Raw genomic sequence first — 17823 nt, 5'->3', positions numbered from 1 at the left:
CATTCACTCATTCAAATAAAAAGCATTTTCCAAGTGTGTGAAATTCGTTGTTCCTCACCTTACTTGATGTCAGGTTTCAGATGACTTGTTTTTAAATAAAAATGTTGATTCCTCTTATCCATTCCTTTGTAAGCATTTCAATATAACTTTCAAACCATTCAAGAATCGTACGCTGTTTTCTGTGCTGACCACAATCCAAAACGTGCCATAAAGCAGCGGTGCTCAAACTTTTTTGTTTTGGTTTATTTATATAAAGACACAGAGAATATTACTTGCCTTACCTGATTAGAATTATAAAAAAAATAACTAGGGAATCACTAAAACGAGAGAATTATTCTTATTTGATGATACTCTCAAAACATTCCACAACAAATCCTTGAAATTGAATGATATTCAGAACAGAACACGAATAAAAAAACGCTCTCTTTACAATCAAAATGTTTTTACATTTGCGATGTATTTGGATGCTAAACTATTCTTTATTATAGGCTTTGTACTTTACTCACGCTCCAATACCGACGTAGAAAATCATCCGCTTTACATGCTCAAAAATATGCTTGGAAACATCACAGTGGAGCGGTGCTTACTGTGAATGATACTGAATTGTACTACTGACTATTTAAACTAGGGCTGGGCGATATGGCAAAATATATTATCACGATATTTTTTCCATATTGATCGATATTTGTTACTGATATATAATTTAATAATGCTGCCCGTTTGAAAAGTATACTGATAATGATGCCTGAAGAAACCAGAAGGTTCAATAGTTGAACTATATAGTTTATTAACATAAATAAATAACAATGCAAACATTTAACTGTGCAAACATGGATTGGTTGAGAATATATTTTGTTATAAAAGAATATTGATAAACTTTAAATCTAAATGTTAACATTTTACTTTTAGCAAACATGCTTTATCTGCCTTGACAAAACAATGCAAGTTAGCTTGCCTTGTAACTGATTATAAAATATTAAACTAAAAGCTGTGACTACAGTACTATCACATCAAATTTCTTTGGCAGGGCAGCAAACATTTCAAAATGTTTGCAGAGGTACAACCAAGACAACAAATGTAAACAAGTGAACCACAAAGTCCCTGGCAGATTTAAGTACTTAACTGTCAGATAAATAAAATATTAATTGTGTACTGGTTTTAAATATCTCAAATGTTTTAGAGGTAGCAATCTGAGTAAAAAGTGCAAAATGTAAACATTGTAAACCAGTCACTATGCTACACCTTTTAGGTAGTGCTCGTCATATGTAACCCTAATTACCCTATTATAGGTTTTTTGCCAGAAAGACTAGTCTGCAAAACTTTTGGACGGAGTAACATTAACATGGGCCCGCATTTTCATACTCTCGGTGTGGTCGCTGGGATGGTACCTTTTCAGGTGACCGAAAAGGTTTTATTTGTGTTTCCCGTCTTGGTTATCACCGACCGACGGCATATTTCGCAGACCGTCTTTATTTGCGCGTCGTCGCTTTTCAGATATCCAAACCACTTCCATATAATTGGCGTCTTGTTACCTTTTTTGTCAACAATTTCCTCAGCTTTGGAAGATAGTTCGAGTTCAGTCGTTTCCACTCATTTTTTCTTTACACTCACTTTCTTCACTGCCGGTAGCTCAAACAGTGCTCCGCTAGCAAATGGGCGTGTACTTAGACGCTACAAGCCAAAATCTGCGTTCTGACTGGCTGTTGTCCGTTTATTTCTGCTTTGTAATAGGCTGTTAGGTCTATCCATATCGAGTAAACATGTCAAAAGTTTATCATCAGTAGTCTAAATAAATATTATCGCGATGCCATATCGAGATCGTTTTATCGCCCAGCCCTAATTTAAACAGAGTAATTTTTATATGTTAGGTTTACTATTTTATTATTATATTTTATTGCGGATATAATGAACAGGCTGCGATGTCAAGATTGCAATGATGGAGTGTGTGTGTGTATGTATTTGTAACCTTAAGTAATCATGGTTTATTTATTCATTTATTTATTCATTTGTTCTTTTATTTATTTATTATTTAACATGCATGTGTGCATTATTAAAAGTACCATTGCAGCAACGAGAACGGGTGTGAGCCAAATTATGTTAAAGATGTGTTCTGGTGACTGGCGTGTTTTTAAACCAATCAGATAAGAGTAAATCGAGAGTTAGCGATTAGCTCATCTGATTGGCTACATGAAGAAGGTGGACCCGCCCTCCACTTCGCACTCCCGTTGGAACTACGTCATTTCAACAACAAATGGTAGATTTATCAGAAAATTAATCAGAAAGAAAATCAATCGCAAAGATCGCAAAACAATAATTATAAAAGTGGTTGTTTGCTGCCATTTTTTTTGTTTTCTTAAAAATGTAAAACACAAGCATATATGTTTTATCACAGGTTTACAATAAAAATAAGAGTGTGATTTCAAAGCATTTTGAAATTTGATCATCATTCTCGGACGTTTTGATACGTTCGGATCGATCAGCCCATCCCTACTTTCTTTAGACATATGTTTCATGTGTTGGTTTTAATAAAGACTCGGAGTACTCATAAAACTCACAGAACGAAATATGCGTCACACTTTACTGCGTTCTCAACAACATGTACAAGTCTTCTTCATACGTTAAAACAACGAGAATACAGAAAATAGGCTTAGAACTCCACCTAGTGGTTATATTATAGAATTAAAGGAGAAATTACATGAGACAGCTTTATAACTGAAATGGCTTTAACTGAAATAGACTAAAGTTTAATATAACTATTCTGATAAGTGTGTATTTCCAACATCATGTTTGTGTTATCAGTTTCTGTAAGTTTTTGTGACGTGTTTCAGAAAGATAATGGCTTAGACAGAGCAATAGTTTATTTTCATCTTAACCGGACATTAAAGTTGATCACTGCAATAATTCATAATTCAATATATTGATACCCGATTTCTTTATCAACTGTTTGTTCTATTGAGACATAAGGGGTGATTTCAAAGCATTTTGAAAGTGACACACTTCCTTCTGCCAGTTGGTGGCGCTATAACTTTGACTCACAGTAGTCACATCCATGTGACACACTGCTGAAGTTTCATCGAGATCAGTTAATATATGCAAAAGTTATAACACACTTCCTTGCTTTTATGCTTCCTTTGTGTGCTTTTTGGAGCTTCAAAGTTCATTTGCAATGTGTTCCACATTCAAACCAAAATATCTGACTCTAGGTCAAAGTATGAAACCAATACCCCACTTTTGTCTGAAGGTGGCGCTACTGAGCCCCTGCACCAGGCATCAAAAAAGAAAATTCAAGTTTGACGAGCTGCCACAACAACAGTATTTAAGATATCAATAATCCTTTCACACGTCTACATCTGCCGGGTGTTTACATTATACACATAAAGTTTGAAGTAAATCGTGTAACAATAAGTGGGTGATTTTAAAGCATTTTGAAAGTGACACACTTCCTTCTGCCAGTTGGTGGCGCTATAACTTTGACTCACAATAGTCACATCCATGCGATCGGCCTCTTAGAGCGAACACACCGCTGAAGTTTCATCGAGATCAATTAATGTATGCAGAAGTTATAACACTCTGACTGTTTCTCGTTTCTCGCCATCATTTCGTTTCCTCGCCACGGCCAAACCGTTAGAGATATCAAAAATCTGCCGGCAATTTTTCATGCTCAATGTCTTGACATCATGCTGACCGAGTTTGGTGGCGATTGGTGGAATTCTCTGGGAGGAGTATTCCAAATTCCATTGCGTGCGTTTTTCAAACAACCCTAAATAGACGGTTTCCTGTTGGTCTGGGGTAAAAAGTAAAAGTATGAAGGATATATGAAACGATGAGATCTATATGTGTACCCAGTTTCATATTATTACATGCAAGCGTGTTTGAGTTATAGACCAAGTTTTCGGACCCTGTTCCAGGGGGCGCTGTCGAGCCCCCCTGCCGCGCCCGGGTACCAGCTTCAGCCCGGCCCTAATGACCGCAGGTTCTGACCCGTGTGCAAAGTTTCAAGAGTTTTTGAGCATGTTAAGAGCCCCAAAAGTGCCCCGTAAGTCGTAAAAAAAATAAATAAATAAATAAATAATAATAATAATAATAATAATCCTAACGAAAACAATAGGGTCCTACGCACTTTGTGCTTGGGCCCTAATAATCACACACATAACATCTTCACCTCTCTCTCCACTGTCCCTCCCCGAGAGCCCTCCAAAAATGCCAGATATTTGCCCCACGTTCCCATAAATAAATCCAAATGACCCAATCCTCTAGATACACCTTCTTCAAAAGCTGCCACCCTTAAAAGAAAACCTTAAAACGACTTGTCTTACAATCATGACATTTTGACAGAACCCAATTTTTTATAAATTTGTCCCCCAAATTTATGACCGCCACATCGCCCAAAATACAAAGTCTGGGGCAAAGTAAAACTTGAGTGCCCCAAACTTCACACAAATAACTCTTGAATCTTAACACACCCCCAAAATACATGAGTTGTGTTTCCAACTTCTGACTGGCAACACCAGGAGGTGGGAGTGTCTTTAAGACCAAGCCTATGTAATCTTGAGGGGGTCCAGTAAAATCTATGTAAAATCTTAAATTGCATAAGGCGAACCCTTGCATCTCTAGATGCAGACTTGACATTTTTAAGAATCCTATCCCACACTCCCTCCTCCAAAAACACATTTTTGAGAGAATTTAAAGCTCCATCCCCCAGACTCTGGATTAGCATGGAGTAATACACTGATGCCTCATGACCCTTCCCAAAAGCAGCAATCACCACTCCCAGAATATCTGCTGCACTAGGGGGATGTGTGCCACTCCCAAAAACAGTGAGAGTAGGGGGAGCAGATTAATATCTGGGAATCCCAAAATGGTGAACCAAATTTCATATAGGTCACAGAGTGTATTAACTCCCTCACAATCTAAGCTGACCAACAGAATGGGGACTTATTAAGACATAGTTTAGGATTCAGCCATTTGCTCGAGGCTACGTTTAAAGAGCAACATGCAGGTTGAATTTATAACTGAATTAATACTTTATATTGTCTGCAGAGGTCTTTTAAAAACACATATGTAGAAATTACTAATGAAATCTCATTTGATGTAGAGATTTTGATGAAAATGTGCTAGGCTCTGGAATACGCCTTTCCCGCTATCAACGCGTCATATGACGTAGGGCGAGGCAAACAAAAGAGCTCGCGGTCAGCTCTCATTGTGGGTGTTGATGTAGTTAGAGCAGTACAGAAAGTTTTAGAGAAGCCATAATGGTAAATTATTGTGTTTGTGCTGGTTGCACGAATTCCAGCCTGTCAGGACATCGTGTCCATCATTTTCCTTCTAGAAAAAACAAGGCTTTTCGGTCTTGAGTGCGTTTTGTGCAGGTGAAGAGAGCAGACTTCACTGCCGCGTCTGTTACCACACACTCGGTCGTTTGTGGCGCACATTTCACTCCGGAGAATTATCGACCTGGAGATTTGTTGGAGTCTCGGATGGGATTTCGGAGTAAGGACCACGTGAGGCTGATTACTGATGCTGTTCCCTCGGTGCACTCGATGGAATCAAGTCCACCGTCAAAGTGTACACCGGATTTTGGCGCGGGCTGGACTGGAGGACAAAGTGCTAACGTTAGCAGACATTCTGTGCAACGAAAACGAGGACTTAGCAGAGTAAGTCTTAGTTTTAATTATTTTAACTCTTAATTTGCTCATAATTATAGGCCTGTGGGCCATCATAGGCATGTTCGTCCACACCGGAGAACTCGGTTTCTTCATTCGCATCCATTGTAACCTGAGCTTGAACTTGACCAGACTCCCTCGCCCATCGTCACTTCCGGTGAGTGCTTTATAGACGCGGAAGTTATTTTATCACAATTTATCTCAAAATATCGTTAATGGCTAAATATATATTACTCCAGTTCAGAAAATCTAGTTGTTTTATCATCAACATACACTATGCTACTGTATATAGGGGTGTCCAGCCTGCATGTTGCTCTTTAAATAAATATCTGGACAATAAAACCAGGGAGGGGCTCTCTCAGGTGGAAGCGACTAATGATCCAAATGTCTGAGACCGAATGCATAATAAAAAAACAAAGTCTAGGGTAGGCCTAACCCACCTTTGTCAATCAGCCTATGTAACTTACTGAAATGTAATCTGGGATGTTTACCATTCCAAATGAAGGACTTTGCTATACTATCAAATTGCTTGAAATAAGAGAGGGGTACATCTACAGGGAGAGATTGTAACAGGTAATTTGATTTTGGAATACAATTCATTTTACATTAACCTTCCTAATCATCGATAAATGAAATGAAACCCAGCTGTACACATCATCGAAAACCTTTTTATTAAGGGATCAAAATTAACAGACAAATTTGCTGGGAATAAAATTCCCAAATACTTAATGCCCTGTTTGGGCCACTGGAAGGCACCCAGCTGGAAGGCCGTTAGTGGACAGTATGCTGTCAAAGCCAAAGCTTCGGATTTAGAGCAATTGACTTTGTATCCTGAGAACTTGGAAAAGGAATTAATAATTCAGTGGTGGCAAGGCATAGATCTAGTAGTCAGAGACAAATAATAAAATATCATCTGCTTAAAGCAGAAGCTTATGCGCCACACCCCCCGCAATCACCCCTGTAAAATCATACTCATTTCTTATTGCGGCTGATAATGGTTCCAGGGCAAGACAGAACAATAATGGGGAAAGAGGGCAACCCTGCCGGGTACCCCTATCCAAATAAAATAATATGAAATTAAGTCCATTTGTTTGTACCGCCGCTACAGGTTGTCTATAAAGTAACTGTGGCAGGGTGGAGGGCGGGGCTGGGTCATGATCATACACACCCGGTCCCGTATTAGGCTAATCAAGCCTCTGAGGTATAAAGGTCGACTGCAGAGGGTCGTGCGGGAGAGAGAGAGATCGTTTACGGACATGTCCGTCATGGGTGTGTTTGTGTCTTGTTTTAAGTTGCTCATTAAAACGATCTCTCTCTCCTGCACGACCCTCTGCAGTCGACCTTTATACCTCAGAGGCTTGATTAGCCTAATATGGGACCGGGTGTGTATGATCACGACCCGGCCCCGCCCTCCACCCTGCCACAGTAACTTAATCCAACCAAGAAATGTACTCCGAACTCATACATTTCCAAAATCTAAAAAAGATAATCTCATTATATCATATCAAAAGCCTTTTCGGCGTCAAGTGAGATGGCAGCGACCGGAGTATGATCATTTGCTACTGACCACATAATATTTATGAGACACCTAATGTTATCAGAAGAGCTGCGGCTCCAAATAAACCCCACCTGATCTATATGTATAAGAGATGTCATAACTTTAATTAATCGGTTAGCCAGAGTCTTTGACAACATTTTTACATCTAACTGGATCAGGGAAATTGGACGGTAACTCTTACACTCACTTTGATCTTTGTCCTTTTTAAGAATCAGACTGATCCGGGCTTGGTTGGGGGAAGCTTTCCATTCTTTATTGATTCTGTATAAACTTCTAACAAAAGTGGAGCCAGTTTTGTAGCAGAAGATTAAAAGAATTCAGCGGCAAAGCCGTCTGGCCCTGGAGCCTTGCCTGTCGGTAAGGCCTTTATTACCTCATCAAGCTCCTCCAAGTTTATCTCAGATTCAAGAGAATGTTTTTGCTCGGTCGTCAAATTAGGGAGTTCTAATGGTTCCACAAAGTTTCTAATATCCTCATCAGTAAACGAAGACGTGGAACTATAAAGATCAAGAAATAGTAATAGTTTAAATAATTCTTTAAAAGCATTATTAATATCACCACATTTCAGCATTAGTGCCACAATCAAACCCCGAAATTCCCCTGAACCAAACAAACAGAAAAAAAAAAATTTGCACATTAACCCCACGCTCGATCCAGTGGGGATTTCTTTAAGACTGCAAGGGAAGCTCAGCTTCCCCTATAATGTCAAAAAAATAATGGTCAAATATGTACTATTGTGTAAACAATTTATTGACTAAAAATGCGTTAGAACACGTTCATCTCGAAGACGAGTTCGTTCAGAATCAGCTACATTTCATATAGCAGGTCGGCTGACTCGATTTACTTCTCATACATTCTCGTAGCGTCAGTGCATTTCCCTGTTGAAGCCGAGCGTCCATTGACTTCAATGGGGCTGCTCTGAACAGTTTTTTTCAGTGCTCTGAAAATAGACGGTCATTGGATAAATGCTGCGATTATGTCCCGCCCACGGACGCTCAGCGTCTCTGGGGGTGAATGAGGAGTGGGCTGGCCCGGACTCCGGGCTTCCGCGTGATGATTGGAGGATCTGTCGAAAGACTGCATCTCCTTTTGATTGACAGCGAATCTGTACTATAAGAAGTCACTGAAGCTATTTCGCGCTCAGTCCCATCGTGGATTTCTCAAGTGTAGTCGAAAGACAAACTGCTGCAACCTATTTCTTTATATTTGTTTGGCGAAATTGCTAGTCAATTTGCATAATACATTTCACACAATTATACACCACATTCCTTGTTTCAGTTTTACCAAGTTTAGTATATTTTGTTTTAGAGCGTTCGTTCGTTCGTTCGTTCGTTCGTTCATTCATTCATACAGTAGGCTAGGCTAGTGTCGTACGGGTGAAACTGCGCACGATGGCAGACGGTGCTAATATTGTCGACCTGATTTTGGCGAAGCCATTTGAAAGTCTTCCTTACGAGGAAAAAATTAGAATTAAACAGCAGGGCAGATCAACACCTAAGATTGATTTACCAAAAATAGGGTAAATAAGTTTATAATGTAGGCCGAAAATGAGCTTCCCCTCTTTGAAAGACCAGCAGCCGCCACTGGCTCAATCCCTCTAAACTCAACAGGTCCATGTAGTCTTATGAAAGCCCCCACAACAACTTTGCCATCGGATTGCTCAATTTTGCCTCACAAATTGTAACGCAAATTTACATAACAGAAAATAATTTGTAAAACAAACCCAGCCAATAGGCAGAGTAAACACAAAGAACACGTATATTCATTCACAGAACTGTCTTGAAGGTGTGTTCCTCCACAAATGCAATTCCAGCTGATATAAAGCTGTTCAGTTTTCTCGGACAGTCAAGTCAATTTTATTTGTATAGCGCCTTTCACAACACACATCGTTTCAAAGCAGCTTTACAGAAGATCAGCATTAACAGACAATAAAACGGTAATGTCTATAATGTTGATGAATCATCATTGTGCAATTTAGATAAAATACGATTCTTAATCGTGTTTAAAAATAATTAAATATTAATTGTATTAATAACCCCAGTGAGCAAGCTGTAGGCGACTGTGGCAAGGAACACAAAACTCCACAAGATGTTGATTAATGGAGAAACATAACCTTGTGAGAAACCAGACTCACTGTGGGGGCCAGTTCCCCTCTGACTAGCATCATGAATATAATGTAAATATTACTTATGTATAGTTAAAGTCATGGTTTAAAATTATTAAACTAAGTAAGGGTTAAGGGTCAGTGTTTAAACATCGATTGTGTTTGAACTGTAAGATTAATGACCAAAGTCTTTGAAGTCCATCTTGATTAATTGCAGAAGTTCACATAGATGCAATTGTCCTTGTTAATTGGCTGATGAAGGCTTTTGTTGGCAATAGTTAGTCTATGAATTCCATTTCAAGATCGTAGTTCATCAATAGACCGAGGTGATGCAGGTTAGAGTTGGCATCAGTTCATCCTCTGAAGTCCATCATAATAGACTGAAGTGATATATGGCTGGCACCGGCTGCATTTAGTCATCATCATTCAGCGACATGAAGCAGTGGAGTCCAACATGAAGCAGGAATGGTGCTGGATCCAGCCGGTTCTGGTGACCTCAGGATAGGAGTCCCGAGGTTGAGACAGGGAAACAAATAAAAAGATGTAAGCGTAGATGCCATTACATTTATTGCATAGTTAGAGATCATGATCACTGTTTCTGGTTCCGGCAGACTAAACTAAAGCAGCCTAATTGTGGGTTGGAGGATAAATTAGGTGTATGCCTGGCTGAATAGAGGAGTCTTTAGTCTAGACTTAAACTGAGGGAGTGTGTCTGCATCTCGAACAGTGTTTGGGAGACTATTCCATAGTTTAGGAGCCAAATATGAAAAGGACCTACCTCCTTTTGTGGATTTTGATATTCTAGGAACTATTAACAGGCCAGAATTTTGCGATCTTAATGAACGAGATGGAATATAGTGTGGTAGAAGATCACTTAAGTACTACGGAGACCATTCAAAGCTTTGTAGGTAGTTAACAGAATTTTAAAATGAATACGGAATTTAACAGGTAGCCAATGTAATGATGATAAAATGGGGCTAATATGATCATATTTATTGGTTCTTGCTAGCACTCTGGCTGCTGCATTTTGAACCATTTGAAGTTTATTTATTGATCTTGCTGGACATCCTCCCAGTAATGCATTACAATAATCTAGTCTTGAGGTCATGAACGGATGAATTCGTTTTTCGGCATCAGCAACAGAGACCATATGCCTTCATTTAGCAATATTTCTTAGGTGGAAGAATGCTGTTCTACAAACATTGGTAATTTGATTTTCAAAGGACAGATTGGTATCGAATATAACACCTAAGTTCTTGTTACTTGAAGAAGATGTAACAGTACATCCAGCTAGAGTCAAATTATATTTTAGCGTCTTATTTTTAGAGTTTTTTGGTCCAATAATTAGAACCTCTGTTTTGTCAGAATTGAGTAGAAGGAAATTTCTGGCCATCCAATCTTTTATTTCATTGATACACTCTGCTAATTTTGAGAATTGTGAAATCTCATCAGGTTTTGAAGAAATACAGTCAGGTCCATAAATATTGGGACATCGACACAATTCAAATCTTTTTGGCTCTATACACCACCACAATGGATTTGAAATGAAATGAACAAGATGTGCTTTAACTGCAGACTTTCAGCTTTAATTTGAGGGTATTTACATCCAAATCAGGTGAACGGTGTAGGAATTACAACAGTTTGTATATGTGCCTCCCACTTTTTAAGGGACCAAAAGTAATGGGACAATTGGCTGCTCAGCTGTTACATGGCCAGGTGTGTGTTATTCCCACATTATCCCATTTACAAGGAGCAGATAAAAGGTCCAGAGTTCATTTCAAGTGTGCTATTTGCATTTGGAATCTGTTGCTGTCAACTCTCAATATGAGATCCAAAGAGCTGTCACTATCAGTGAAGCAAGCCATCATTAGGCTGAAAAATCAAAACAAACCCATCAGAGAGATAGCAAAAACATTAGGTGTGGCCAAATCAACTATTTTGAACATTCTTAAAAAGAAAGAACACACTGGTGAGCTCAGCAACACCAAAAGACCCGGAAGACCACGGAAAACAACTGTGGTGGATGACCAAAGAATTTTTTCCCTGGTGAAGAAAACACCCTTCACAACAGTTGGCCAGATCAAGAACACTCTCCAGGAGGTAGGTGTATGTGTGTCAAAGTCAACAATCAAGAGAAGACTTCACCAGAGTGAATACAGAGGGTTCACCACAAGATGTAAACCATTGTTGAGCCTCAAAAACAGGAAGGCCAGATTAGAGTTTGCCAAATAACATCTAAAAAAGCCTTCACAGTTCTGGAACAACATCCTATGGACAGATGAGACAAAGATCAACTTGTACCAGAGTGATGGGAAGAGAAGGGTATGGAGAAGGAAAGGAACTGCTCATGATCCAAAGCATACCGCCTCATCAGTGAAGCATGGTGGTGGTAGTGTCATGGCGTGGGCATGTATGGCTGCCAATGGAACTGGTTCTCTTGTATTTATTGATGATGTGACTGCTGACAAAAGCAGCAGGATGAATTCCGAAGTGTTTCGGGCAATATTATCTGCCCATATTCAGCCAAATGCTTCAGAAGTCATTGGACGGCGCTTCACAGTACAGATGGACAATGACCCGAAGCATACTGCGAAAGCAACCAAAGAGTTTTTTAAGGGAAAGAAGTGGAATGTTATGCAATGGCCAAGTCAATCACCTGACCTGAATCTGATTGAGCATGCATTTCACTTGCTGAAGATAAAACTGAAGGGAAAATGCCCCAAGAACAAGCAGGAACTGAAGACAGTTGCAGTAGAGGCCTGGCAGAGCATCACCAGGGATGAAACCCAGCATCTGGTGATGTCTATGCGTTCCAGACTTCAGGCTGTAATTGACTGCAAAGGATTTGCAACCAAGTATTAAAAAGTGAAACTTTGATTTATGATTGTTAATCTGTCCCATTACTTTTGGTCCCTTAAAAAGTGGGAGGCACATATACAAACTGTTGTAATTCCTACACGTTCACCTGATTTGGATGTAAATACCCTCAAATTAAAGCTGAAAGTCTGCAGTTAAAGCACAGCTTGTTCATTTAATTTCAAATCCATTGTGGTGGTGTATAGAGCCAAAAAGATTAGAAAGATTAGATCATGGTCGGATTAGCTGATAATTCCCTCTCCGATGACTCCAGATAATTTGATTCTCAACATCTGCCACTTTTGTAACCAACTCAGAGCATTTTGTTTCCATCGCTGTAATCGATTAACATATTAAAGCAAGATCCTCAGCAACAACCTTTGTCAGCATCACAAACATGTTGGACAAATTGCGCAGAGTTGTCGCTCACACGTCTGCTTCTCGCATGGCGTCAACTTATTTAAAAGATCCAGTAATGATACTGGAAATGCTTCAGGAACAGTAGCGTTCTAATTCCTTTGTTATTGTTTACATGCTTGAAATGGTTTATATGCGCATACTTTAAAGTCTTTGTTACAAAAACTCTATTGAACATTTTCACCATTCTATCAGAATAGACTTGTACTGATTGAAATTAATACAAATGTAAAGATAATCGGATAATTTGGCATAAGCCCCATCCTAAGGTCAGCGCTCAGATACTTGCCCGAACCGTCAGCTCCTGCTGGAAGGCAATGATGGCAGGGGAGAGGAGCTTACCCCTACGGCAGGACGGGGCCTTAATTGGTGGTGATGGGGTGGTGGGGGTTGAAAATAATGAGGCATTACAAGTGATGAAAGGCTGCTGGTGAGCTTATAAAGCAGAGTCTGGATTGTGATTGGATGAGATGCCTGACTGAATGAAAGCGGAAATTACCAACATTTTTGCTAGTGTGGTTTTACTGTGTTCATTTGTTTACATCTATTACAAAAATGTTATGATTTTGGAATTTCAGAATTCACAAAAATTATTCTAATTTAAGAGGGTTTTGATAATAGGTGTTAGAAACAAAACTTACAAAATTACTGTTAGAGAAAACACATTTGGACTTTTGACTTGAAACTACACCCTGGTCTCTCCGATAAGGTAGAATGTAGCCTACAAGACCCTGCAAGTCTTTAAAATTTTCCATTTATATGAAAATGACACAAGCAACATATTGTCCGTGATTTGGCAGTATGTATTAATTTTTAGTAAAGGAATTTACCTCAACCATGGAGCTTATCATTCAAACAACATTCATTCTTTTGCAATACATTGTTTATCCTTTTTCGACAATTCTATTGTGTAATTGTTTCCACCCAAACAGTTTAAATTAATTGTTTGTTCACTGAATTTACTTCACTACAATTGCTTCACATTGTTAAAACATATCGCATTGTCATTTCAGAATGGGTAGCCGTATGAAGGTCCTCGACAATGGCACTCTCATCATTGAGTCGATCAATGAGAAAGACGCTGGGGACTTCCTGTGCGTTGCACGCAGTACAGCTGGGGATGATTTACAACTCATGAAGGTGTCTGTGTCTATGAAGGCAGCTCAGATCGAACCAAAGGTCTTTAGCAAGAAACAAGTGCCGTATGGCAATGACCTAAAGGTGGACTGTGTGGCCGCTGGTGTCCCCAGGCCAGAGATATCTTGGGGTCTTCCTGATGGTACCTTAGTAAACAGTGCTCCCCAAGCAGATGGAACAGGAGGAGAAGAGTCCAGGCGGTACATCCTGTTTAATAATGGAACACTGTACCTGAATAAAGTTGGGATTGACGAAGAGGGCGACTACACGTGTTATGCAGAAAACCAACTTGGTAAAGACAAGATGCACGTTCACATATCTGTGGTAACTGCAGTCCCTCGCATTCAGCCTCCAAACCTTACCTATGCCAAAGTAAAGCCAGGTGCAAACATTCGCTTTGACTGTAAAGCTATTGGTGAGCCCAAGCCAAAGGTAATTTGGATGCTGCCATCTAAAGATATGATTGCTGCATCTAGTGAGGGTTACTTAGTTCATGCCAATGGATCTCTTGATATACGGAATGTAAAATTATCGGATGCTGGAGAGTATATCTGCATGGCTCGCAATACTGCAGGTGAGAAGAATAAAGTCTATAAACTTGATATCGATGGAAACCCACCAATTATCAATGGCTTCAACCAAAATAGAACTGTGATTAAAGATACTGCACTCAAGTACACTAGAAAGCTAATAGACTGCAAGACTGAAGGGGATCCTCCACCAAAGATCACATGGATCATGCCTGACAATATATTCCTTACAGCCCCATATTATGGGAGCAGAATTAATGTCCATACAAATGGGACACTAGAGATCCGTAATGTCCGGCCATCGGATACAGCTGAATTTATCTGTATGGCACAGAATGATGGAGGTGAGGCAGTCATGTTGGTTCAACTAGAGGTAACTGACATGCAAATGAGGCCCATTTTTAAAAACCCCTTTAATGAGAGAGTGGTGACTCGGGTGGGGAGAACTGCTATGTTGAACTGTTCAGCCGATGGGCAACCCACCCCAGAGATCATATGGACGCTACCAAATAAAACCCAAATCAGTGGAGGCCTTGACAAGGGCTCAAGGTATCACCTGGGTAAAGATGGCAACTTTGTTATTTATAACTCCAGCAAAGAGGATGCAGGTAAATATCGATGTGCTGCAAAAAACAAGGTGGGCTACATCGAAAAGCTGATGGTTCTTGAGGTGATTCAGAAGCCTTATATTCTGACACGCCCAAAGGGGCTTATTCGCAGTGTTTCTGGGGAGGCCCTCTTCCTACACTGCCTGATTGATGAAACCCAGGCCAGAATTTCCTGGACCATGCCAGGAGGTCATGTTCTTACACGTCCACAGGTGAGTGGACGCTACCATTTAATGGAAAACGGGACACTTATTATACACAGGACAACCATTCATGATCGCGGGAGCTATGTTTGTCAAGCAAAAAACGATGCCGGAGAGGCCATTCTTACAGTGCCGGTCGTGATTATTGCATTTCCACCCCGGATCACTATTGGGCCTCCTCTAAGAGTGAGAGGACTTACGGGAGTTCCCATCCATCTCAAATGTGTTGCTAATGGAATACCTAAACCAGCGATAACCTGGGAGCTGCCAGATCGCTCTGTTCTGTCTGCGACTGGAAAGGGACAACTGAGAAGCAGTGAGCTGCTTCATTCACAAGGGACTCTAATAATTCAGAATCCCACCAGAGCAGATTTGGGTAATTATAAGTGCACAGCTGTTAATTACCTGGGCAGAGATACCAGAATAACATACATGACAATAATATAAGATAGGTTAGTAGGGTGATAATACAGTATGCTCCACATGAAACAAACCTGCTGTTGGATGCAAAACTTTTATTTAGCCTAGAAGACATAACTTTACAACTGAGGGTCAGCTCTTTTGGAAAGTCTTGGATTATTGAATTAGGTTGCTTAGGTCTGCCAGGTAGTAGAAATGACTAATACATGTCCTGGATAATTATGCTGCTTGGGAGGAAAACAAAGAAATGTTAGGAGTTCAGTCTTGGAAATGACCTTTGAGAAATTACCTATAACTGTTTTACATCAGTTCTCCAGGCCAAATTTGTTTTCCATATTAAATCACAAAATGTAATTCTAATATTTTAATATAATACTTTATAGAATATCATTATATATTATGATATTGGGTCAGTCTAAATTAACAAATTATGCACAGAATAAGTTTTCAATCAGAAACAAGATTCAGTGTTCAGTGTTCAAATTGCAAGAAGGAATAACAAATGCGTAACTGTTATATTAGAGTAATTGAAAACTATGAGCATAAATAGTAGGGAAAAATTTTTGACCTTGTGATTGAGCCTCTGAATCAATCATTTGTCTATAAACCATAACAAAATTTAGATTTTAAACTGTCCCATGGTTTGAATGTTAAATTATCATGTTATTATTTTGGTTTGTCTATTTATCACTTTTGTTTATGTGACATACAATAAAATTTGTACAAATTTAAGAGGAAATTATTGAGCTTCTTTGTAAGGACTGGATGTGGTTATTGTCTTGAAATATTGAGGCTCATGTCTCCTTGCAGGGCAGTCTTATAAGGGAAACACCACTGCAGTAAATTAAAAAAGAAAGAGTACAGTAACAATAATTTGTTGTAAAAACTGAAAAAAGAATGACTCGTACTGCATCCCAAATCTTCTTAAACCATAAAATCACATCTAATTTAAAAGGTACATCTGTATTTTAGCATTTGACATCACTGCTGTTAAACATGTGTTGTAATGCTTCTTGAGGGGCAGTTTTTGAAAAATTAAATGAGTTCGGTATAATAGTTTTACAGTGGACGAGGATGATGATCATTTTATAAACACTTAAATTTGGGTCTGATCCTCACAAATCGCTATTATATGTCCTTACAAAAACTCTAAAGTAGCCACAAATTTACCGCTCATTATTTCCACATGTAAATCAGCTTTTGATTCACTACAAATGTTTGACAGAAGTTTGCAGCTCTTCGCAGGTAGTGGTGAACCTGCAGCAATCCTTTGGCAACAATGGACAATTTGACAAGTTTGCTTGCCATGAACTCTCAATTTTCACATACTGAATTCCATGAGGTTATTTACCCTCAATGTAAGGTGCCTTACAAACAAACATTCAAACAACAACAATAATAACAAGAACATAGATATATGGTTCAAGGGAACAATAGAATTGAGAAGGAAAGGGGGGCGGGGGGGTCATCAGATATCCTCAGCTTAATTGCCTACAAGATCAGGCAGTAAGTATCTAAAAATGGTCACCACATATTAGCAAAGGTCTTTAAGGAGCCCAAGAGTGAAAATCTGATTTTATCAAGTTTAATACAAGTGAACATCTCTTTGATCCACATTTCAAAAGTATGGGGTGAAGCATGTTTCCACTTTAACAGGATAAGGCATCTACCTAATCTTCAGGTGGCATGCTGGGAAAATAGCTGGAAGTGGATGTGCCTCAAGGGGTGTGTTAAAGGCACCCTGAAATGTTTTAAATATTTAGCCCAGTAGTCAAACAGTCTTGGACATGACCACAGCATATGTGTGAGATTGGCAGATGATTGTTTGCATTGATTACATGTGTCACTGACATTGGGGTATATTTTAGCAAGCTTGGCATTAGTATAATAACTTCTATGCAGAATCTTGTACTGTAATAGCCCATGTCTGGCACAAATTTATGACGAGAGGACAAGACAAGAATTTGTCCTCATTTCTCATCCGTTAGATCGGTCAAAGTCTTCCTCTCAGTCTGGACAGGAAGACCGGCACTAAGATCAACAATCAATTTGTAAATAGTGGAGATACAGTGTTTTAATTGTGGATCCAGTCTTAAACAATTATCTAGTGGAGATTAAGGGAGGCGATTGGGGAAATGAGGAAACTGCTTTTGGACAAAATGTGTGGTTTGGAAAAAACGGAACAAATGGGAGTTGGACAGGATTAACCGCTTGGAAAGGTCAGTTAAGGACAAAATAACTCCATTCTCTACATAGATCATCAATGGTCTATATGCCCTTGTTAAGCTAGGTTGAAAATGTTAAGTCTGAGATAGATGGTAAAAAAG

The 17823-nt window shown here is 39.3% G+C and overlaps 2 protein-coding genes across 3 annotated transcripts in view; one reads left to right on the top strand and one right to left on the bottom strand.

Annotated features, from left to right (window-relative positions):
- Positions 1 to 16197, top strand: part of igsf10 (immunoglobulin superfamily, member 10) — a 42121-nt gene extending 25924 nt beyond the window's left edge. Inside the window, exon 7 of the mRNA XM_052107359.1 lies at positions 13612 to 16197. Coding sequence (XP_051963319.1) covers positions 13612 to 15523 — 1912 coding nt within the window. The 3' untranslated portion in view covers positions 15524 to 16197. The remainder of the gene's footprint in view (positions 1 to 13611) is intronic.
- The window catches only part of LOC127629997 (tripartite motif-containing protein 16-like), a 327862-nt gene that overhangs the window by 213299 nt on the left and 96740 nt on the right, over positions 1 to 17823 (bottom strand). The gene's annotated exons all lie outside the window — the stretch shown is intronic.

Source organism: Xyrauchen texanus, chromosome 36 (genome assembly GCF_025860055.1).
Source record: "Xyrauchen texanus isolate HMW12.3.18 chromosome 36, RBS_HiC_50CHRs, whole genome shotgun sequence".
NCBI classification, from domain to species: Eukaryota; Metazoa; Chordata; class Actinopteri; order Cypriniformes; family Catostomidae; genus Xyrauchen; species Xyrauchen texanus.
Note: the sequence above shows the minus strand (reverse complement) of the source record. Positions and strands in the feature narration are given on the sequence as shown.